Source organism: Protomyctophum bolini, assembly GCF_963924005.1.
Source record: "Protomyctophum bolini genome assembly, chromosome: 1".
NCBI classification, from domain to species: domain Eukaryota; kingdom Metazoa; phylum Chordata; class Actinopteri; order Myctophiformes; family Myctophidae; genus Protomyctophum; species Protomyctophum bolini.
The window spans coordinates 49,162,974-49,185,849 of record NC_137862.1 but is presented as its reverse complement, the minus strand read 5'-3'; the positions used below and the strand labels follow the sequence as shown (position 1 = coordinate 49,185,849).

At 46.8% G+C, this 22,876-nt stretch overlaps 1 protein-coding gene across 8 annotated transcripts in view; it reads right to left on the bottom strand.

Annotated features, from left to right (window-relative positions):
• shf (Src homology 2 domain containing F) overlaps positions 1-22,876 on the bottom strand; it is a 162,229-nt gene that overhangs the window by 34,687 nt on the left and 104,666 nt on the right. For 2 of the 8 annotated variants that reach the window (XM_080767387.1, XM_080767391.1), the window contains exons 3-5: positions 20,166-20,304; positions 19,396-19,490; positions 17,178-17,276 (exon numbers count right to left, since the gene is read on the bottom strand). In XM_080767387.1, coding sequence (XP_080623513.1) covers positions 17,178-17,276; positions 19,396-19,490; positions 20,166-20,304 — 333 coding nt within the window. The remainder of the gene's footprint in view (positions 1-17,177; positions 17,277-19,395; positions 19,491-20,165; positions 20,305-22,876) is intronic. The other 6 variants (XM_080767388.1, XM_080767392.1, XM_080767389.1 and 3 more) reach the window with 5 other exon arrangements.

Below are 22,876 nucleotides of genomic sequence, written 5' to 3'. Positions count from 1 at the left end.
GATATTCAATCCGACAAGCAATTAAATAGATGGGCCTGTGGATTCAGGGTGCTAAGTGTATAGCTGTAGGGGAGGGAGGGTGTCTTCTGATGGGCCTGATGACTGCTCCCGTCAGTGGTGGGAAGTCACTACAAGTATACCTTTACTCAAAGTACTTGAGTAAGTACTCATTTATCACAAACATCGCCTTTTCACGCAACACAATTTATGCCCAGGACGTCTCCAGACGTGCTAGGAATCATCCCATGGGGTGCCCATGGGCCGTGGCTCAAATGCAGACTAAATAATGGGCCTTGAGATGAAAAGGGTTGAAAAGCACAGTTCTAGGACTCCAGAGAGAGATTCTACGGTAGGCCCTCTAGGGATGAGAAGTGGGACAGCGACAGCAGGGTTGGACTATAAGGTCAGACGCTATACCCGAGACAATAATACTGTAACTCAATTCCTTCCTCCACTACAGGTTGAAGTGAGAGACTCTGCTCCTGCTTAAGATTAAAATGTCTCAAAATCTGATTTCACATTGCAGATGAGCGTGTCATTGTTTCAGGTGCCTTGCCTTTTGAGGACAGGGAGAGGGGGGGGGGGGGGGCTCACTCTGAATTTGCTCAGCTGCACAGCTGAATAATAGCCTGGCATGTCACTCAGCACTTTAGGAAAATAAAGGTAAAGTGATTCAATGGGGGTATAAGAAGAAGCGGTGCTTTTCCAGACCCGGGGGGTGAGCATTTTTCCTTATAACCTACTCCAAAATGCTTTCTGTCCCCAAGGCTCTTATGAATACGCAGGGGCTCGGGATGCTATTTGGCCTGCATGGATGAGTGCATCTTCAGGCCTAGCTGGCGGTGTGCTGGCTCCATGTGGGTGACGCGGGGGAACAGTGGGAGATGTGTTCATCCTAACTCTGGACAAAGGTGACGAGAGCAGGCAGGCTGGCTGGCTGGCTGGCTGCACGCATGGGAACACAGGCCTAGCTATCTCCGTGATCTATGAAGGCTCTATCAACAGCAGCTCACACTGTTGCTTGTGTGGGCATTTACAGATGCATACAGTACGCATGCACAGACAGGGGAAGACATACATAATAAGCCTTATAGTCAGGTAGGTGTTAACAAGGTTCATCTTTTTAAGATTCGTTTTTTAGCTTTTCTGCCTTTATTGAAAGTATCAAGTGAAAAGGAAAGGTTGTCATGAACGGGACTCGAACACGCGACGCGCTGTCAGGCCAGAGCCTATTATGTGGCATGCGCCTGGACCACTTGGCCAGCGGGCGCCCGAGGTTAAGCTTTTAATACGATAATAAATAAGCAAGCATTCATTTTGTGCTATCATTTATTGAAAAATTAGGACCAAATTCACGGCAGCATTTTATCCAGTCGAGCTCTTATTTTTTCTTATCAGTCAACTCACAAACAGTTGAGTTGACTGATGAGTTTGACCTGAACGAGGTGTTTAAAAGTGTTTGCTTTGATAGCGACAGGCGAGCCCACAACTTTTAAGTGAAATGGGGGAAATGAGCGCGGCCGTGGCTCCTGTCCATGGCGCTGATTGATTGATGGCTGTCGTTTGTTATTGTGTACACGCACGCGCACACGCACATTCCCCCTGGACCCCATTCCAGCAGTAAGGGTCCATTTGTACTCTCTCACATAAGCATAAGGGGATACGTGGTCCAATCATATCTAATCTAACGCATTATCGTCTCGGTCAGGTGGAAACCTCATGTCCAAAACTGTTACTTGTCAGTATTCAATTTAAAAAGCAGCTAATCTACAAGCTCAACACATGTTTCCAGCCTGCAGATCTGCTACATTAGATGCTTTTGGGCCTTAACAGAGATAAGAGGTTTCTGCCCGACTAGCAACGATATCAAACTGGGCCGTGACATTAAAAATAATTGAGAATCTCAGCAAATACAACATTATTACTGTAGGTTTTCTCTCTGGCTGGGCTGCATGGTACAGATGGCTGTGTGGGGGACATGCTGTGCTCCCACTGAACCGTGACCTCAACTGACTCTTTTCTTCATGAAAGGTGAACACTGAAGGTGGACAACTCAGTCATTCTCAAATGTCACAAATGGACAGACCATTGTCATGTCTCACTAATGCAACGGTGGATCTCAAACCTTTTGGTGTCAAGGACTCCCAAATTGATATGCATCTGGCCACGGACCCCCATCTGAAAAGATTATTCCACAATAGGCCTATTCATTTTATCAAGATTTTAAAAAATAGTATTGTAATGCAGATTGGATTTTTTAACAACCCAAGTTTACAATAGGGTTAAAGTGGTTAAACTGTGATGCTTTAATTGTTGACATATTTCGTTGGGGAACCCTGGAACCTCCTCTAAAGCACCCCCTTTTAAAATGTTGAAAAATAACTAAAACAGCAGTTCATTTTGCTATTCGTATACCGAATAAGTGGTTAACAGAAATTAGCCTTTCCTTCCGTCATCCTCTTTATTAAATATGTCTACTCAAGGCTGAATCTATTCTGTTCACATGACCGCTTTTTGAATTTTAGCTTGAATAATAATAGAGATCAAAGATGAGAGCATTATTATACAAATACAGAGTGGCTTCAAATGTCTGATATTATTTGAACATCTCGTTTCTTTACAGCAGGGGTCGGCAAACCTGTGCTGTGCTTTCATTATCTTAATAGTCAGTGTGCCGTATCAACATTAGGTTTGAACTGTTTTCTTTCACACCATGAATGGATGTATGGTCATTAAACAGATCTCTCAAAGTCAGTTAGTTTGAATGAATGTAGAATTTTGCGCGAGATGTACATTTATTATATTTTATAGGGTACTTAAAAAAACATTCTCTCTCTCTCACACTTATGCCAGTGTGCCAGTGATCACCCTCCCCTGTGCCAATGTTGGAACCCGTGCCTAAGGTTGCCTACCCCTGCTTTACAGCAATCTCAGAGCATCGTTCTGTTACAATGCATTACAGTAGTAGTAAATTAGACTTTCATTTCAATGTGTTGCTATTTGAAGCTCAGCCCATCGTGAATATCCACTGATTGAGCTTGTACAACAATGTTGAAACCTTCTGAAACAACATATAAATCTCTTCTGGCAGTCTCGGTCTCAGTATCTTTTCCGATGGGGGGCGGTCCACGGCCAAATGCAAATTGTCGCTGTCGGGTAGAAACCGCGTATCTCCATATTATAACCTTTTTGTATTTATTTTTGAGCCCCTCCTATGTCCAGCTTTTAGTGTGTGTGTGTGTAAACACAAACTTTGTCCTAACATAAGCATTAAATGTCATTTACAATAGATTCTGTAAACACAAACATTGCGTAACACAAACATTGAAGACGAAGGTGAGGATGCAAATTCTGAATGAGAATGATGTACGATGATAAGAGCGCCCCTCACTTCACACGGGTGTGATTTTTATATATCCTACTTGATCATACTCCTGCATCACACAAAAAGCATCAACAGTAGCAGCAGACCTACAAGTTTGACGATCGGCTACTTTTGCTATTTTTGAATTAGAAGCCTCAAAAGTAAAGGTTTTGGACATCTCTTTTCCACTCGACAGCAACGATACGTTGGGAGTCCTTGCCATGAAAACGTTTCAGAACCACTATGCTAAAAAGACAATTTCTCTCCCTGATTTTCCTCCCATTTCCATCTCCTTCCCTTTGTTCTCTGTGTCTCCCGCTGCACCGTTATACGTTAGCCTGCGTGTGATCACGATCAATCATCATTAGCACCCTGTCATCTGGAGAGAGGCTGTCGAGAGGCCATCACCACACACTCGTGTCCGAACGGATTTAACAAACACGAGCATGCTGTCAATTCATGCCGTTAACCTCCTCAGCCTATATCGCTATAATACAACAGACAACACATCCTGTTTACATGCTGTGTAGATATACACAGTGGTTCTCCAAGTGGGGTCCAGGGACCCTCAGGGGTCCGGGAGGGGGTTCCAGGGGTCAGCAGCAAAATTAGTTAGTTAGTTAGTTAGTTAGTATAGCACCTATAAATAGCGCGGCCAATGGCTATGTCTGTGGCCTGTGACTCTACCTGAATTAAAATTGGGGATTTCACAGTGCATATTATCGTTCCAGTAGCCTATAGTTTAGTTCAGTGATTCTCAACCCTTTTAATTTGAAGGACCCCAAGTGTGATTTGCTTTAGGCCACACCTCCACCATTTCAGTTGCCGACCCCTCTCTATGGATTATGGAACTCACTCCCAGCCCACATCAAAGAAGCCCTCACCTTCGCCACGTTTAAAACCACACTCAAGTCAAAACCCACCTTTTCAGAGTAATTCTAATCGCCTTTTTCTACAGTATCTTTTACTTCTTACTTCTTGTCTTTTGTGTTCTTAGTTTTTAAACGTTTTAAATATTTTGTTTCTGTAAAGTGACTTTTTTGTCTGGAACCCTGTTCTACACTGCAACATCCGCTGTGCTAATTTAACTCTGAGAGGAGACAAATTGGACCCTTTTTTCTACAGTATCTTTTACTTCTTACTTCTTGTCTTTTGTGTTCTTAGTTTTTAAACGTTTTAAATATTTTGTTTCTGTAAAGTGACTTTTTTGTCTGGAACCCTGTTCTACACTGTAAAATCCGCTGAGTCAAATTGGACCCTTACGAGTCCAACTGGTTCCATTTGTACACTCTTCCAACCCAACCTGATATTGAGAACCTGTGCCACACAGAACCATGCATGCCGGGACTTGATTACAACTCTTGCTGAAATGTGATAGTGTTCAGTCCTTGAGTAGTGTGCCATTCTCCCCTGGCAGCTCACTCCTCCTGGCATAATGTCACCTGGCGTGTCTCATGCCAACTGACTGGAATGGTGCAGAACGTCGCTGTCAGGCAGAAACCATGCATCTCCACGGTTCAACTTTTTATATGTTTTATTTAAAAAAAATTGTAATGACCTAAAAAGTTGCCGATCCACAAGCCCACAACCTGTCGCAAAGCGACGATGTTGTGAGCATACAGACCAGCTATTTTTAAAGTATTTAAGTCTGTCAGTGGGTAGTATGAATATTGAACCGATTGAAAAGCAGTAACAAGAGCTTTTGACTACCAGTAAGAGACCTAAGGGCAGGAAGCGTGCATGCTTTGGCATGGGGGGGTCAGATCAACATGGAATGAATTCTGTACTGGCCATAAAAGGAGCAATGTAGTGGGTGCAGATTTAAGATGCATTTCCCAGAGGACGTACAGTATACCTTGATTTTGTGGATGTAACTTTGCTGCACCTGAACTCTTTATGTCCTTGTATGCAATTTCCTCTGTGTGGACATAAATTGCTAAAATGTGTGTGTGTGTGTGTGTGTGTGTGTGTGTGTGTGTGCATGTGTGTGTTTGTGTGTGTGTCTATCCATGTGGTGCCACGTCCCATCCCATATTGTCAGGAACCAGAACGTTCTCTGTATGTGGGGCCCTAGTGGCTCGACTGAAATATGACGGATTTGGACATACAAGGTTTCCCCGCCAACAGCGACGATAAAGCATGAGTGTAATGTGACATGGTACAATGAGTGAAAAATACAATGTCTATGTGTTGTAATGGAGTAATAGAACTACTCAAATACTCGCTATATACGGTGGAATTTCAGTCCGTCAACGAGTCAGGCGACAACATGAGAAAGCTATCTGCTCTCGCCGCCGTCCTTTTGTTTCCTTCAGCGAGGCCGTCTCTATTTTTACAAACTGCAGGTATTTGTTTACCTCGCCTGAAGGCTTTTCATTACACGCTGCACGTTGTTCCTCCAATCGCTGTAAACAGTACGGCATCATAAATCAGCAGACGCCATTTAATTTGGCTCTGCTTAATTTGGTTGGCTAATTGCATGCATATTCAAAAGCCGGTGTTTATGCACCGCATTACTGCTCGGAAAACAAGACAAACAAAAAAAAAACACCAGGCCTCTTTTCTCGAAGATGTGTTCCTTCTGACGACGCTCGGATGATTACTGACATTACTGCGTTTACCTAAACCAGTAAGACGCGCAAACGCGCAGCTGAGACCCTGCAGATCATGTCTGTCTGTCTGTCTGTCTGTGTGTCTGTCCCGCTGTTACTGTATATGTGGACCTGGCCCCTTTTGTGCCCATATATGGAGCTGAGTGATTGCTGATGCAACACACTCCATATTTGGACGTATAGCGGGACAGACACACAGACAGACAGACACACAGACAGACATGATCTGCTAGGTCTCATAGTAAGTGCTCACTCACTGCTTTCGCAAACACTTGAGAGAAGCATCGTCATAATGCCGCTTCATAACCCTGCCCATCTGGATTCATACTCTCATATAGCATCTGTGTTAGGGCCGGGCAATTGACAGAAAATCCAAACCTTTACATTTAGAACCAATAACCAATGACTCATGTGCTGTAAGTTAATGGAATTAAGTTTTTTCTTACATGTCAACGAATCAACATGAAAATATTCTAGAATATTTTATAATTGACTACATCGATTGGTCTGATTGACCACTTGTATTAAACATTCGTTCTACAATGGCGGCGTACTAAAATAGTGAAAATAGACGATCTGCAAGCTTGTAGATCGTTCATTAATCGCAATCGAGGCAAGTTTGAAATAATTGCGATATTGATTAGAAGTCACATCTGTTTGTGTGGTAAACTGAAAAAGAGACAGGCCGAGAGAGTGAGTGAGTGGTGGAGAAGAAATCTGTGCCTGCATGTCGACTCTTGAGATATCAGAGCACAGCAGTATAGGCCTGAAGATGGCCGGCCGGTAGGGGTGCAGACAGAGGCCGTTTCCAGGGGGCTGCTATCAGGGACAGAGGCTGGATGGATGGATGGAAGGGGTGGGTTGGGTGGGGGCACAGAGTGCAGGGCTTTCTGCTGTGTGGCCAATGTGTCTGGGTGAAGATAAGAGCCAGTGGCTGTGCTCAGTGAAAGGCAGGAGGGTACTCTGGACCCTTTCCAGGGCTGTCTGGAAAGGTTATATGAGTGATGGCTGCAGCAGGGGAGTAGTACTTGAGTTGAGTACTTTTACTTATTTTTTACATTTAACTTTATACTTCTATTCCACTGCAAATATTGTATGCTTTACGCCACTACAGTTATTTCAGTCACATGTTATACTTGCAGCCACTTAAGCCCTATTCTATACTTTGGCTATTTTAGAAATAATTTGACACATTTTGAATTAGTACTTTGGTACTGTAAGTATATTTTGATGCTAATACTTTTACTCAAGTCCAACATTTGTATACTATCCTTCTACTTCATATGTTGGTAAATAAAATGCATTACAATAGTGCATTATACATTCACACACACATTCACAAACCTACGGCGGAGGAAACAGTGCAAGGTACCAACAACCTGGTCATTGAGGAGCAGTTAGGGGTTCAGTGTCTTGCTCAAAGACACTTCGACAGTAACAGTAACTGGGAGCCCGAAAAATAAAATAAAGAAGGGAATCTTCCAATTTCCCAAGCCGGCCGCTCTACCTCCTGAGCCACTGGCTCCCCCCCGTACTGTAGTATTGCTACTTTTACTAAAAATGGACACACAGGCTTAGACCGAGCACCGCCACGGGAGAACATCCGCGACAGCCCCCCCACGTTAAAAACCAACACACCAAATTAAACATTACAGTACACTGTGACTGATTCAATTATTTACGTTATAGAGCGGAAGTCCAGATACTTCGGATTTCGGGGTCATTAAGCGCCTTGAACATGCATTAAGAAAGCATAAAGCGCTGCCTGGCTCTCACCAGGAACCTGTCTCTGGCTGTGTCTCCTGTTATCTGTCATCTCCCTGTGTTAAGAGCCCTAGTGTCCCGCTGGCCGCCAGCCAAATGGGACTGGAGTTAGCAGCCAGCAGTGCTGCATTGGAAGAACTACTCACATTTTCTGTTCTTTTTTTCAAGTAAAAGTAGCAATATTAAGATCATGAAAATACAAGTAAAAGGCCTGTATTCAACTTAATCACTTAAATCACTTAAAGTACCGAAAGTAGTCATCGTCAAAACATAACGGATCTACAACCTCACAACATGTTGTATCGTGACACGTTGTGAGTTTGTAGATCTGCTATTTTTGAATAGCCATAAAATAGGGCTACATTGGCTAATGCATTTTTGTAATAATAATAATCTAAATCTCAAAAAATGAAAAAGGATAAAAAGAATAACTAAAACTGTCAAAAACGTATAGCGGATAACATTTGCCTGTGTGTTGTAAAGTAAAGGAGTAATAGAAATACTAAGTAAAGCAAAACTGTTCTTTCCACCACTGGCAGTCAGTCAATAGCTCGAGGTCCAAACGGATTAAGTAACGGCAGCTCTGTCGGACATCCTGGTCGAGTGCCGGCTCACATTTCAGACATTTCACACGTCTGGGTGAAATGTGTTGTTTTACAAAACAAAACACTCTCATACATTATATATATATCGTCTCTGTCGTCGTGTAAACCAAAAACTGACAGCTTGTAGATCTGCTACTTTTGATGCGTTGGTGTGTCATTGTAGTATGATCAAGTAGATGGTTAATATATTATGGGCCTTTTAAACCCTAATTAAACCCTAATTAAATACCATACGTGCTCCTATTTTGAGTGAGTGACTTCATTTTGACGTCATGCACGCGCGCACGGTCGCACACACGCATGGTCGCACACACGCATGGTCGCACGCACAGATAAACACCCACACAAACACAGGCATACACACAACACAGAAGCCCTGTTCTAATTCTAATGCATCTTCCTCACTCCTCACCTCCTGTGTCATCCATCACATATTCTACACTTGAGTAGAAGGGGTGGGGGTGTGTGTGTGTGGGGGGGGGGGGGGGGGATGAGTGATTAACCAAACCACAAGTAACACAGCCTCCCAACACCCTAACAAGGCAGGGAATTTACATTTCATTGCATACCTGTCAAGAGATAGTCCGACGGTGAATAATAACATCACCAAAATGGTGTGAGGAGGCGACCAGCAGGCCTCTCTGTACCCTGTGTGTACTGGTGGAAGAAGTACTCTAGTATGTTTTACTGGAGTAGAAGTAACAACACCACAATGTCAAAATACTGCTAGAAGTAAAAGGCCTCAATTCAAAATTGTACTTGAGTAAAAGTACAAAAAATATTGTATATCAAAATATACCTACCCTACCAAAGTAAGTATAAAGGTTTTAAAATAGTACCTTATAACTAAAGGTTTCAAATAATAGTAATAGATATTAAGTATAGTAGTAGAAATTGTAAATCATAATAGTAATAGTAAATAGTATAACAAGGTAATAGTGCACTACTTGAGTCCAACACCTGGCAGTGGCTCAGGGGTAGAGTGGCCGGTATGGGAACCGTGAGGTTACCAGTTTGATTCCGGCTCCCCCAGAGTTACAGTTAAGTGTCCAACTGTCTTTGAGCAAGACGCTGAACCCCTAATTGCTCCTGATGTGCAGGTTGTTGCCTTGCATGGTTTCCTCCACCATCGGTGTATGAATGGGTTAATGTAACGGACAATCTATGTAAAGCACCTTGGATGAAGGAGGCGCTATATAAATGCACCATTTACCATTTTACATACTACTTTCCCCCACTGCGGGTAGGCCCCTACACTCAGACAGGGATGGGCTACCACTGCGGGTATTACTTTTCTCTCACTCCCTTATCAATGATGATGACAAATTGCCCTTTATGTGGATGACATTGCCATATAATTCCATGGAGATATGGAGACCTCCATTTTATTTATTTATTTATTTAAAACACCGTCTCCACCTCGCGGGGATGTTCATCTTTCCTCATTAGCAGGTTTAAGGCTTTGTTTGCAGACAGTTTAATTCCACGTTTAAGTGCCAGAGCACAAACACTGCAATCCCGACGACGTGTCAACAATGTCATTATTCATCCGTGTGCAAATAGTGTCTTGAAATGTAAATTGTTTGAAATGCCACGGCGGCCTATAACAATATATTACAGAGTCAGGGAGAAACAACGCATACTTTGGATGAGAGGTCCTGTAGCGGATCAAAAAAATGAGCTCCGTGGAAAGACAGCAACACGCTGCCGCGGTCAGAGAGACCAGCGGTATACCGTTGATGTCGGGGAGAAACCTCAATATCTTCATATTTTAACTTTTTGTGTTTTTGTTTTCCTTCGTAAAAATGAATGCCCTACGTCAGTGGTTTCCAACCAGTGGTCCGGGTACTTGACGGGGTCCCCAGCTAAACAGAGAGTTGGTAACCAAATGGACCCTCATAGAGCTTTCACTCTTGAGAGTGTAAAATGAAACCAAATGGACCGTTTCGGGTCCATTTGGTTTAATTTTACACAAGAAAAAGATACTGCGACATGTTTTGTTACATTAATTAGATAATATTACTCATTCTATATCATTGAAATCTTAGTTTTGCCAATTACTTGGGGGTCCAATATCCTCACGGCCCATCACTGCCAGCTGTGGACTCCGGTTATGAATAGTGTGGCGTCTCGGTCCGGGACCGCGCGCCACGGCATAGCCACCTCGGGGAGAGTGGGAGAGAGACAGGCAGAGTGAAGCGTTGCCAACGGCAACGAGGGCGGGTCCTGGAAGGGAGGTACATCCCAGCCCGGCTCCTCGTCGGCCTTAATGGGACACCGGCTGCGCGACCACACCCAGGCAGCTTAAAAGTCTCTGTCCTCTCCGGCGCACACTCTCAGAGACTCTCCCGAGAGACAGGCTGGCGTGCGGCAATCCGGTAAGACTGAACCATGCAGATTCCCCCTCCTATTTGATATACCCGTTATGAGCCCGACGTTAACTTGATGTGATGTCAATACTAACTCTGTGCATCTCATCTCTCAGGCTCACCTACCCAATACCGGAAAGTGACCGCTGGGCTCTGGAAACTAGAGGCATACTGGCTGGGACACCGGAGTGTCCCTAGCCCCCCGATGAATGCTGTGGGACAAGGTCCCCAGCCTTAATAAACAGAAGGAACTTTATTTGATGACCACGCTCTGACAAAGCAAGAGCCACTGAGTCAAAGCCCCTTTCCCTAGAGTGGGCGAGCCTATGAGTTAACCTTTTTTGTGATGCGAAAACAAATAAAAGTGCCCTTGCTTTAGCACTCTGAACTTGAACTCTGTGTGTTTTTTGGTCCGGTGAAACAGCTACCCCACATATGGTGGAGAATGTGGGTACTGTAGATCCTCACCAAAAGCGCACCTAAACTCCCAACCCTATATGGAACACGCAGCAGCCCTCACTGCCCTCCTGGCCAGCCAGGCGGACCTACAACGGAGCCAGACGGACCTGCAGGACGCTATGCAGGGACTGCTTAGGAGGATGAATCAAGAGGCCAACCACACCAGGGCCCCGGGCGATGTGCTGACAAAACTGGCCACCGACGATGACATCGAGGCTTTCCTGGAGCTATTTGAGCGCACCGCCACCAGGGAGAGGTGGCCACTCGCCGAATGGGGGTCCATATTGGCCCCGTTCCTCTCAGGCGAGGCTCAGAGAGCCTGCCGGGACCTCCCCGCTGTTGAGGCCCGGGAATACGAGATGTTGAAGGCCGCCATCCTCGCCCGCCAGGGCCAAAGCCTACCAGCCAGAGCCCAGCGTTTTCACAATTGGACATACCAGCCGAACCTGCCGCCGCGATCACAAGTGGCCGCGCTCCGCCGGTTGGCACACAGTTGGCTGCTGAGCCCGGGAGAGCCAGCCTGTGTCGACCGGCTGATAATAGATAAGTGTATCCGAGCCGTACCGCCAGACGCCAGAAAGTACTCGGCCCAGGTGAGCCCCGCCTCCATTGACGAGCTGGTAGCGCTCCTGGAGAATCACCAAGCATACACCGAAATGCTGAGAAGCCTTAACAAGGCAGACCCGCCGAAGCAGACCGGAGAAGAGCGCCCCGGTGGACGGGACAGACGACGACAGAACACGGGACCCCCGGCGCAGGCCCCCCGACAAGAGGCCGGACCAGAGCGATCGGGTCGAGCGCCTCCCCGACACTGCTATGTGTGTGGGAAGCTGGACCACCTGTCTTGGACGTGCCCAGCCCGAGCCGACGTCAGTATGGCCACCGCCGCATCGGACTCGACACGACCCTGCCTATATGGCACAGGAAAGAAAAAAAAGAAGCAGACTTCCCTGCCGGTAAAGGTGGACGGGAAAGACACGCACGCGCTGCTGGATTCGGGCAGTGTGGTCACTCTGGTGCGTCCCGCTTTCGCGGGCCCCCTGGGGGAAGAGACCGTACCCGTGACGTGCGTGCACGGAGATGTGAAGCGCTACCCCACCTCCAGCATCCGAATCCAGACCCCGCGAGGAAGCGCCACTGTGGTGGCGGGCGTCGTCCCCGGACTGCCCGTGCCCCTCCTCCTCGGCGCCGACTGGCCTCTCTTTGAGCGGTACTGGAATCCCACCGTTCCCCCCCCGTCCAGCGCTCGGACGAAACGACGTAGACGCCGGCCCGCCGGGCAGACCCAAGATCCACGCCCAGCGTGCCCCGCGTTCCGTGACAGCTCGAGCGCCGGCCCGAGTGACAGCTCGCCTTCAGACGAGCAGGGGAATGGGATGAGCGCCGAACCGCGCAGCGAGGAGGACACCGCGAGAGAGAGAGAGAGAGAGGACGCCGGAGAGGAGGAGAGTGATCCGTTTGCCGAGTTTCCCCCCCCTGACGCAGATCCCCCAGTGCACTACGGCGAGTTTGCCACCCAACAGTGGGCAGATCCGAACCTGGAGGCGGCGCGACAACGGGTGGAGGAGATAGATGGCCCAGACGACAGAACGGTGAGTGCCAACACCTCCCCTTATTTCATCGTGAGAAATGGGTGTTTGTATCGAGTGGTTACAAAACAAGGGGGGGAAAGAATTGAACAGTTGTTGGTGCCAAAAAGTTATGTGACTCGCGTGCTGTACCTGGCGCACACCCACCAACTGGGGGCTCACCTGGGTATAGAGAAAACATACGAACGAATCCTCGCTCGGTTTTACTGGCCTGGAGTAAAAAGAGCAGTGGAGGATTTCTGCCGGGAATGCCACGAATGCCAGCTCGTGGCTCCCAAACCCCATTACCGTAACCCACTCGTCCCTATGCCCATAATAGAAACACCTTTTGATCGGTTGGCCATGGATATAGTGGGCCCACTGCCGAAGTCGGCCCGTGGCCACCGCTATATTCTAGTCATTATGGATTATGCCACCCGCTATCCAGAAGCAATACCGTTACGCGCCGCCACTTCCAAAGTCATTGCACACGAGTTAATGATGCTGTTTAGTCGTGTCGGCATCGCCTCGGAAATCCTAAGCGACCAAGGGACCTGTTTCATGGCCACTGTATTGAAACACTTGTATAAATGGCTAAAAGTCCGCAGCATCCGAACCTCAGTCTATCACCCCCAGACAGACGGGCTGGTGGAACGGTTTAATAAAACGCTGAAAGGGATGTTGAAAAAGGTGGTGGAAAGGGACGGAAAGGATTGGGACCGTTTAATTCCATATGTATTGTTCGCTATTAGAGAGGTCCCCAGGCCTCCACTGGCTTTTCCCCTTTTGAGCTAGTATACGGGAGGAGACCCCGGGGCCTGCTGGACCTGGCCAAGGAAGCTTGGGAGAGCCAACCCTCCCCACACCGCAGTGTCGTGGATCATATCCAGCAACTCCAAGCCCGGGCCAAAGCGATATGGCCCCTAGTGAACGAGCATATGGAGAAGGCGCAGAGGGACCAGGCCAGAATATATAACCGACAGGCGGCTGTACGAGAATTCAACGTGGGCGAGAAGGTGCTTGTCCTGGTACCTACGAGTGAATGTAAGTTCCTAGCGAAATGGCAGGGGCCGTACGAAATAATGGAGAAGATGGGACCCGTCACGTACAGAGTGAGCCAGCCGGGGAGACGGAAAACCCACCAGATTTACCATGTCAATATTTTGAAAAAGTGGCACCCGCCTAGCGCGCTACCGGTGAATGCATTACTGACTGTTGTCTCCCCGCAGGCGGCCCCTCCTGTCCCCGTCGGGGAAGAGCTCTCCCCCCGGCAGGTCCAGGAGGTGAATGAGCTGCTGAGCCGCTGTAGCGACCGGTTCTCCGAGCTTCCAGGCCGAACCCACCTAGCCAAACATGACATAGACACGAAACCTGGCGTGGTGATCAGACAGCGCCCATACAGAATCCCCGAAGCCCGTCGGATATCAATACGAGAGGAAGTAAAAAAAATGTTGGAATTAGATGTAATCGAGGAGTCATACAGCCCGTGGAGCAGCCCAATCGTAATTGTGCCGAAGCCGGACGGCACATTACGGTTCTGTAATGACTTCCGAAAACTGAATGAGGTATCGAACTTTGATTGTTATCCGATGGCCCGGATTGATGAACTGATAGAGCGGCTCGGACCCGCTCGGTTCATCAGCACGCTCGACTTGACCAAAGGGTATTGGCAAATCCCATTAACCGAGCGAGCCAAGCCAAAGACAGCCTTTTCTACACCAGATGGGCTATTCCAGTATAAGGTCCTGCCGTTTGGAGTGCACGGAGCCCCCGCTACCTTCCAGCGCCTGATGGACAGAGTGTTACGCCCCCACCAGGACTACGCGGCCGCGTACATCGATGACGTCATCATCCATAGCAAGAGTTGGCAGGAGCATCTGAGACATCTGGAGGCGGTCCTAGATGAGCTGCGCTCCGCCAATCTCACGGCCAACGCGAAGAAGTGCAGAATAGGTATGACGGAGACTGACTACCTAGGATTCACCGTTGGACGAGGATGCGTAAAACCCCAGGAAAAGAAGGTACAGCGCATCAAGGAGTGGCCCCGTCCCATCACCAAGCGACAGGTAAAATCCTTCCTGGGACTGCTAGCCTACTATCAGAAATTCATTGAGAATTATTCCACGGTGGCAGCTCCACTATACGAGCTGACCCGCCAGAGGGAGCCACACCACATAAAGTGGAACTCTGAGGCAGAAACGGCTTTTACAAAGCTGAAAGAGGCACTGTGCCAGAAACCTGTGTTAATATCGCCAAATTTTAACCTGCCGTTTCTTCTCCACACAGACGCCTCGGGGACAGGCATCGGCGCGGTGCTATCCCAGGTGATAAACGGCGAGGAGCACCCTGTCTCCTTCATTAGCAGGAAGCTGCTCAAACATGAAAGAAATTACTCAACAGTAGAAAAAGAGTGCCTCGCCATTAAGTGGGCGATACACTACCTGAGATACTATCTCTGGGGCCGGCCGTTCACGCTGATAACGGATCATGCGCCACTAAAATGGATGGCCACGAACAAAGACAGAAACAGTCGGGTGACGAGGTGGTTTATTGAACTGCAAAATTACAAGTTTGTGGTGGAACATCGACCCGGGAAGTCAATTCCCCACGCAGACGCACTGTCCAGACTGCATGAGGAGGAAGAGGAAGGCGATCATGATGTCTCCCGCCTCGGCGTGAAACATAGGGGGGGAATGTGTGGCGTCTCGGTCCGGGACCGCGCGCCACGGCATAGCCACCTCGGGGAGAGTGGGAGAGAGACAGGCAGAGTGAAGCGTTGCCAACGGCAACGAGGGCGGGTCCTGGAAGGGAGGTACATCCCAGCCCGGCTCCTCGTCGGCCTTAATGGGACACCGGCTGCGCGACCACACCCAGGCAGCTTAAAAGTCTCTGTCCTCTCCGGCGCACACTCTCAGAGACTCTCCCGAGAGACAGGCTGGCGTGCGGCAATCCGGTAAGACTGAACCATGCAGATTCCCCCTCCTATTTGATATACCCGTTATGAGCCCGACGTTAACTTGATGTGATGTCAATACTAACTCTGTGCATCTCATCTCTCAGGCTCACCTACCCAATACCGGAAAGTGACCGCTGGGCTCTGGAAACTAGAGGCATACTGGCTGGGACACCGGAGTGTCCCTAGCCCCCCGATGAATGCTGTGGGACAAGGTCCCCAGCCTTAATAAACAGAAGGAACTTTATTTGATGACCACGCTCTGACAAAGCAAGAGCCACTGAGTCAAAGCCCCTTTCCCTAGAGTGGGCGAGCCTATGAGTTAACCTTTTTTGTGATGCGAAAACAAATAAAAGTGCCCTTGCTTTAGCACTCTGAACTTGAACTCTGTGTGTTTTTTGGTCCGGTGAAACAGCTACCCCACAATAGGTTATGAATCGCTGCTGTAGCAAATTTAAGAAAGAAAGTCTTCTTCTCATTCTCTTCCTCCCTCATCCAAACAGAGAGAGAGAGAGAGAGAGAGAGAGATGATTACAGAACTGAAAAGAAAGCGAGTCGATGCGGAGCAATAAATCAAAGTAGTTTACTGAAGTGCACCCTTTCTTCTCCAAAGCACGACTCTGCTTGCTTCTATATCTCTCCACTTTCAGCCAACGCTTTGTCGAACCGATGCAAATTAAATTAATCATCATCACGGAGAGAATGGACGAGAGAGAGAGAGAGAGAGAGAGAGAGAGAGAGAGAGAGAGAGAGAGAGAGAGAGAGAGAGAGAGAGAGAGAGAGAGAGAGAGAGAGCGGGTGGGGGTGTTGGTAAATAGCACCCTAAATAAACTCCTGTGAGTGCTGCTCGACAGGGAAATAATGAGAGCACAGAAGCCTAGCTGTGATTAAGTATGCAGCATCCCGCTTTTAACTAATCACTGAAAGCGAGAAAAAAACAGCACTCTTCTTACTCCCATTAAGATGTGAGTGCTCACTCAGACAGATTAGGAAACACGTGGAAAAGACAAGGGAACAGATAAATAGAGAGAGACATTATTATGTAAAACACTGCCATACATTAGAGCCTGACTCAGGATTTGAACCGTGCCCTGACCCCCCCAAAAGTGTTCTGTCCAAATCAGGACACTGTCTGCGTATTTATCTGCATAATGGGGTTTTTTTAAGCCTAAAGTTTGGGCTCCAAACTCAAACTCCTTGCAGACGTACACCATAAGGCAATAGGTTAGTTTAATGTGTTTAGTCCTACAATGATTAAACACAGAAGTGATTAAAAAAAATCAAAAAAAATAATAATTTGGGGATTACGGCAACCGGGGCCAGGCCAAAACATGAGTCAACTGGACCTAGTCAAGTCCTGTCAGGTTCTAACATATAGACCGACCCGCCCCATTGACCACATAATATTCACATGGCGGCCATTTTGCAGAAGGGCCACCGTGTGAACGGTGGCCTAAGTCTAAGTCCCCTGCTCCACCGGTACCTGTGAGGGATTTAGAAGTGCAGTCCTTTCCTCCGTGGGGCACTGATCCACTGCCCGTTACAGAGCCCTCGTAGCTAATGCAGTCATAACAAAGCAGAGCTGTTCAAGGGTGGAAAAAAAAAACAACAATATAAAAAGAGAAAAGGGCAAGGGGGAAATAAATATCTTCTGGAGGCTATCTGAAGGATCTTTTGGGGAATTTTATAGATTGGCGTTTTCAAATCACTGGAGAAGCGTGCTTCGTTTGACCATTACTATCCGTATAGGGTGCATGGATGCATTTGCTTTTTTTTCTCTCCTATGGAACAGCGCTGTTGTGTTATGGCTACAGGTTAGCCAAGCTGAAGCTTTGTGAAAGGCAGCGGACATGTACGCACACTCACACACACACCCACACGCTTGTATTACTATACTTGAAATAAAAATGTAATGACAGCTATTTTAGGATTGACATTTTTACTCTTTTCTTTATGTGTGTGCCATTTTCGACCCATTAACCAAAGCCGTAAATAGCTGAAGAGGTGACACCTGAAGAGGTGACCACCGAAACGGTGGTTAGTAAAAACAGAGAGACGTGTTGTGTGAGCGGTGACCACCGATGTTGTAGTTTCCGGTGGTCACCTCTTCACCCAAAACTGGACTATGAATAGGCCTTTAGACATCCGCATACTAAATCAGAACTAAATCAGCCATAACTCCAACCCTAACCCCTAAACGCCCAATCCTGGATCTTTCCTAATTGTACGTTTAACTCCCCAAATATGTATTTTTTTAACCATAATTTATCCTGTCCAGGACAAAAATGGTCATCACGATGTCTATTTCTCTGATTCTGCAAATAGTATCAGGGACATTTTGATCCCCACAAGTATAGTAATACAAGCACACATACACACAGAGTACCTGCATAATAGACAAATCCACAGAGAGGTGCCCTGCAGGCCAGCTGAACGCAATCAACGCTGCGGTGTCACATTAAGCGCAGCTTGACACCGCAGGCATTGATTCCCTACAGCTGGCCTACAAGTGGATTCGCTGATACAGTACCAAACACTCCATCTTGACATGCACCCGACCATGCCCCGCCCCACCCCACCCCAGACCAGTGCACAGTTAAGTGTCCAGCCTAAACAGGAAGAAAACACCAGCACAGCCACCTGCAAATCAACGGTCTGTTGAGTTCTCACAAAGGAGGGGAAAGGAGAGAAAAGGAACAGAGCCGTGTGTGATGACAGTGAAATCCCCAAGCCCATAATTGCGTTTGTTATCGTTGGGATAAAAAAGGCGCTGCTCGGGTTAGTTGGACAGGAAAGAAAGCAATCGAAGGGTTAAATTAAAGCCAGCTGTGTTAAAGGCCTACTCTGTAATAACTAAAACGGTGGTTCTCAAAGTGGGGTCCTTGGGAGGTTCCAAGGTGTCAGCAACAAAATTTGTCATAATTTAGCACTGTCTTCAAATGCAGTGAACTAACTTTTAATAGAGAAAAAGCAACATGCGGCCTTCATCAGGCAATCTTTATTGATAATTGATCAAAAATAGCCTGATGAAGGCCGCCTTCCCTATAAAAAATTGGTTCACTGCATTTGAAGTGTTTGTTCCTTTTTCAAAAATACTGATCTACAGGCATCTACACAATTTTTAGTTGGAATAGTTTGGAACATGTTTTGTCTTTGGGGTCCCTGGCACGAAATCATTTCAGATGGCACAAATACATACAAGTTGGGGGTCCTTGACAAGAACGTATTTGAGAACCATTGGGCAAAATGGTGCCTTTGTCCTACATTCTGCCATGAACATTCTGACGTGAATAAACATGAAATACATGCATTTATGTGCATTTTGAGGCCGTTACTAGTTTACAATTATGATGATTCCCAACATTTTGGGTAAACAATCAAATTGCGGTGTAATGGGTTCAGAGTAAAACAACATTTTGAATGATGGGGAGAAATGTTCCCCGAGGCTCATTTTACATCAACAAGTCAAACTTGTTTGTACAAGGGGGAGAAAAAAGGGCCACTTAATCTACACCAGTGGTTCTCAAAGTGGGGCCCAGGGACCCTCAGGGTTCCTTGAGGGTGTTTCAAATGGTCCCTCACAGGTCTGTAACTCTAAGAGTGTACAAACGGTCCCATTTGTACACTGTCAGAGTTATGGGGGTCTAAGTGAGAACCACTGGTCTGCTCCATGCTTTAGGACGTGTGGGTTGAGTGTGTACCTGCGAAGGCCTTGGAGATCCTCTCCTTCTTCCACTCCCAGGGCTGGTCGTACTCCTCTGGGGGCCGCTCGTCATCCTGAGGCAGTCTGCTCTCCCTGGGGACAACACCAGGTTATTAGAGTGATCCAAATAGGCAACCAAATAACCTACACTGAAATTGAAAAAGTAAATAAAATTAAATTAAAACAAGGCTTAAAACAAAGTAATAAATAAGTACTAAGGTCCCTGCACAGTGCACACTGCTGCGTTTTGGGGGATTTTTAGCAGCGTTTTTCCGCAGTTTCTCTGAAAAACACGTTCAGTGTGCAAGAACCTTGTGTACTGTGCATAGATGTCTTTCAAGCTAAGTCTTTGTCAGAAATCTTCACATTTATCAGAAATGTTTTTTAGAATTTATAGTGATGTTGTTTCTGTCCTCGGAATGCCGTGTAGTCATCAGCCTTGTCAGTTATAATTTTATTGTTTTTGTCTTTTTCTTTGAGTTATGTTTTGTCTCCTTTTATTGTAAGTCTCTTGTTTGTATGTTTTTTGCTATTTTTTGTCCGATCTGTAATTTTATGGTTAATCATTACTGAAATGCTTCTATGCCAAAAATCATAATAAACAGATGTTTAAAAAAATAAAAAATAAATAAAGAAATCTTCACATTTGTCTGACCTTGTTGAAGCTCGCTTACAATAAATAAATACAAATAAAACTAACAGTCCAACACTAATACAAATTAACAAAAAAAAAAAGCCTGATTAACAAAATGCTGAAACTCTACTAACAACCTGGGGCAGGAGTTGGAGCGCTCGGAGTCCAGGTCCCCACCGCCGTTCTCCGTGGGCTCGTACGGCGTGTCGTACAGGGGCAGCTGCTTGACCGACGAGCTGTCCTTCGACCCCCCTCGGCTCCCGGAGCGGATCTCTGCAACACAGAGGACAAGAACGCTCGGATCAATACACACACAAACATAGTGCCAATAGCTATACAGTAGCTGGCTGCTAACAGTAGTCATTAGATAGATACATGAACATAGTGCCAATAGCTACAGTAGCTGCTAACAGTAGTCATTACGTAGATAGATACATGAACATAGTGCCAATAGCTACAGTAGTCATTAGTTAAGACCATTAGCCATGATGTCCCTGTTTGGGGACATTATAGGTGAACAGTTCCACAAACACCTCCAAATATTTCCCCCGAAAATGCATACAAAATAAATAAATAAAATACAATAAAAAGCCAATATAGCAGATCTCCAAGCGGTGAAAAGATGTCATTGGCTCACTAGCTTGTCTCTCATCTGAAATGGCCAATACTTGAGAAGCAGCAGCCCAGATTGTATTATCTGCATCAGCCCACTTTTCTGTTAATAGTCCTCTACTTTGTTGTTATGTCCAGGTTTATGTTAGGTCCATCACCTCCACAGTGGAGATCTGATCTAATCACCCCATAGTAGGGAAGCTTGCTGCCAGTGCCTTGATGTGCTTTAGCCAGCATCCTCCTCATAATAACACTTTCTTTATTTGTGAGTATAGTGTAGGCTATAAGCTATCATGCATTTTTACTCAAGGCTCCAGAGTCCAGAACATGGAGGGATGTTGTTCAGTAAAAGTGGTGGTATTAGGGCTTGTTTGTTTTGTCTGTGTGTCCCTCGGCGGAGAAGGCGGCAGAGTTTCTGCTATCTGCGAGGCTGGTTGTGGTGAGCCGGTTATTACTTATGAATTATTATGAATAATTCTCTCTCCAGTCCTTTCCGCTCTTCTATTAATTAAATGATGATGATCAATTACATCCCCCAGACTAATGACCCCTGAATAATAGGTATAGCTAACCAATTCAGGTGAGAGAGACAGCATATTATTTATACTAGTGATGGAAGTGAAGAGTTTTGAAAGGAGGCGGGGAGAAGAGAGAGGGGGCCTGGGGTAGCCTCGGTACACAGGCTTTTATTTCCGTTCGCATTCACCTAAAGAATGAGGTGAATCTTGCAGCACCTGCGAGAGCACACGGTGCAACCTGCCGGAGTGTTGGCTAATCATCACCACGGCTGGAAACAGCCCCAGCCTGCGGCTTTCACATGTCTGTTCTGTTCTGTCAGCCCTCGCTTCTCCTCTCACCCCGCCGTCGCTCACTCATTGTTTTGCCCTGAAACCAACACTTTCCCCATAAACGGCGCCATTCTGAGAGGAAACACGCTAGTTAGGTCAAAAGAAAACTGGAAAATAAATCATGTGGATCTCGGAATCCAGAATGGGAACGGCGAACGCCGGGAAAGTGGAACCTTGGACATTTCAAATTTGGGCAAAGTTGATCAGAGCACCATTGACTTATAACATGTGGCCTATTGGCAGTGTGCAAGCAATATGGCACTGATTAGCTCTGGACACAGACTTCTAGACAAAGAAGCCACGCCATATAAATGCCGGCATGCTTGATTCAAGCACTCCCAGCACTTGATGGCATGAATGAATGGTTTCATGTATTTGCTTACCCATACCATCTAGCCCAAACTGTGTTGAACAAACACAACGCTATACTCTACCTACAGTACACATACTATAGAAAACCAGCGCTGTCCCCTCAGGAAGTATCGTGCCCTTGAGAGCTCCCTTCTCCCTTCTCCCCCTCTTTCTCCTCTTCTCAATCTCCTTCAACTCACATCAAGTCATTAGGAGCTATATAGCAGTCCTTCCTCTAGGGCCGCATGAAGCCGCGAACGGGCAGCCGCGGACTAATGCGATGCGAACAGAATGAAATATTATGCCACACCACTGCATAATTGCCTCTCAGCCCAAGGGAGCTCTTGCAGAAAGAAAGAAAAAAAAAGAGCAATACGTTGTGCCTAATGGAGCAAAACTGAGCAACGGAAGGGGTGTGGAGGGTTGAGGCAGAGAGAGAGGTGAGGCCCCAGATCTACCGCCATCTCTGCCGTAATCTCTCGCTTAAAGAGCAAACTCCTCCCCTTTGATCTCTCACTTGCTATAAAAGGAAGGGGCATTACGAGACCCCAGGCGGTGTTGCATGGCCCCGTCTCCTTAGTGGAAGGGCAAACGGCAAGAGGGAGATATGGGAGTAAGAGGAGCGGAGGGGGGGAGCGAGTGGGGAGAATCAATGAGAGGATCAGGAAAGGAGGGGTCGTATAAGGAGAACTGAGAGGGGCAAAGAGGAGAACGCCGGGGAGTAAATCCTGGCTCCTTTAATTGGAAGCGCATTGCCTTGGATAAACTGCTGTGAGGGATTAAGACTCCCGGCATTGGTGTGTGCGTGTGCGTGTGTGTGTGTGTGTGTGTGTGTGTGTGTGTGTGTGTGTGTGTGTGTGGTTGGGGAGGTGGGGGGGCGGTGTCGCAGCAGCAGAGCCTTGCTGACAGACCGCTGCGTCAATGTTCTCTCAGTAGGACCCGCATCCTTTTCCCTCTGATGTGCTTTCATTCCCTCTTTATGCACATTTTGACATGACACTGAGTGCCTTCCTCTCTCTCTCTCCCTCTCTCTC